The sequence below is a fragment of the Cephus cinctus genome, unplaced genomic scaffold (genome assembly GCF_000341935.2).
Source record: "Cephus cinctus unplaced genomic scaffold, Ccin1 Ccin1_scaffold0317, whole genome shotgun sequence".
Lineage (NCBI taxonomy): Eukaryota > Metazoa > Arthropoda > Insecta > Hymenoptera > Cephidae > Cephus > Cephus cinctus.
The window spans coordinates 1-1,657 of record NW_014333018.1 but is presented as its reverse complement, the minus strand read 5'-3'; the positions used below and the strand labels follow the sequence as shown (position 1 = coordinate 1,657).

General features: G+C 43.6%; 1 protein-coding gene across 1 annotated transcript; it reads left to right on the top strand.

The window, feature by feature from the left end:
• Positions 1–263: 263 nt before the first annotated feature.
• Positions 264–1,648, top strand: LOC107266467 (the record flags this gene model as incomplete). The annotated part of the gene is made up of 2 exons (XM_015736969.2): positions 264–737; positions 997–1,648. Coding segments are annotated over exons 1-2 (906 nt in total), but the record flags the coding sequence as incomplete, so codon positions are not given.
• Positions 1,649–1,657: the final 9 nt, after the last annotated feature.

Genomic DNA, 1,657 nt, shown 5'->3' with positions numbered 1-1,657 from the left:
TCGAAACTCGATAATTATTTACGACGACATTGCCTGCGAGAAGCAAGATAACATTAGAGCCTTCTTCAGCATGGGACGGCACAGGGACGTTGACTGTTTCTATTTCTGTCAAACGTACGCTCGCATTCCCAAACATCTGGTACGGGACAATGCTAATCTGCTGGTACTCTTTAAGCAGGATGAAATGAATCTCATGTTTACGCATGTTTACGATGACCATGTAAACACGGCTCTTTAAGCAGGATGAAATGAATCTTAAGCATGTTTACGATGACCATGTAAACACTGATATGACTTACGCACGGTTTAAAGACCTGTGTTCGGCATGCTGGAACGGTGATAAGTATGGGTTTCTCGTGATCGACAAGGACAGCGACCTCGACGGAGGTAGATACAGAAAAGGATTCGATTGCTTCGTGAGCATAAATGAGTGATCATTGAAAAAAGTGAATGCAGTAACGTTTTGGATTCGGCAGCGAAAACATGCAACGCGGAAAACTTCGGGAGCAAAAAGACGTTTTACGCCAAATCGCTAAAGCCAGCGATGCGATTCGCAAAAAGCATAGAATGCTAAAATTGGGTAGAGAGAACGTCGAACAGACGATGAGTGAGGTTTTGAAACCGGTAGTCACTCCACTGCAGAAACCAGTGACTGCATCTCGGCCTGACCGTAATCTTATCAAGGACGAGATTAAGGATGAAGTAAAGCAAGACGTAGAAGCGGATGATACGTTTAGATCGGCAGATGAATCCTTCAAGTCGCTAAAGAATGATTCGAAGATGACGATGACGAAGATGAAGGAGATAACGATGACGCAGACGTATCCGTTAATCGGAATGATCCTACGCAACGGTATCTCGATATGCTGCTATCGAGGGAGAATAAACAATTGGATACCACCTATGGTGTGCGTAAACTCGCGAAGAACAAATTGATGATAGGCGATTCGCCCATCAGCTTTAAGATGACGAAGATGAAGGAGATAACACGTTTAGATCGGCAGATGAATCCTTCAAGTCGCTAAAGAATGATTCTTTCGAAGAAGAAGAGGAAGAAAAGGAAGAAGGTAAACATGATGACGAAGATGAAGGAGATAACGATGACGCAGACGTACCCGTTGATCATAACGATCCTATGCAACGGTATCTCGATATGCTGCTATCGAGTGAGAATAAACAATTGGATACCGCCTATGGTGTGCGTAAACTCGCCAAGAACAAATTGATGATAGGCGATTCGCCCATCAGCTTTGAGGGTGATCGAATCCATGTAGGTGATACGACTTACTTGAAAACTGCGGGTTTGATCGAACTGTTATTCAGGAAGGTACCTGACGAGATTAGTATAACCCAGGATAACATGGACAATTACAAAAACATTATTTTAATGACAAATTCACATAGAAAGTACTATAAACCTGATGGTGAAATTCGTAAGAGCAAGAGTTTCAAATTTAATAACGTTATTGCAAAACTGATCGAACAGCCCTCTGTAACGGGCAAAGGTATAGTACCGCGGTACATGACCGCTGCCAAGGACGAACGAACGGATTACGTGTACTGGGACGATCCCAACGAATTGGTAGACCGGCTTCGTCTGCTCCTTAAGTCTCGGGAAGCTGGTAACCCCAGTCACTCCAACGAAATTGTGTCGATT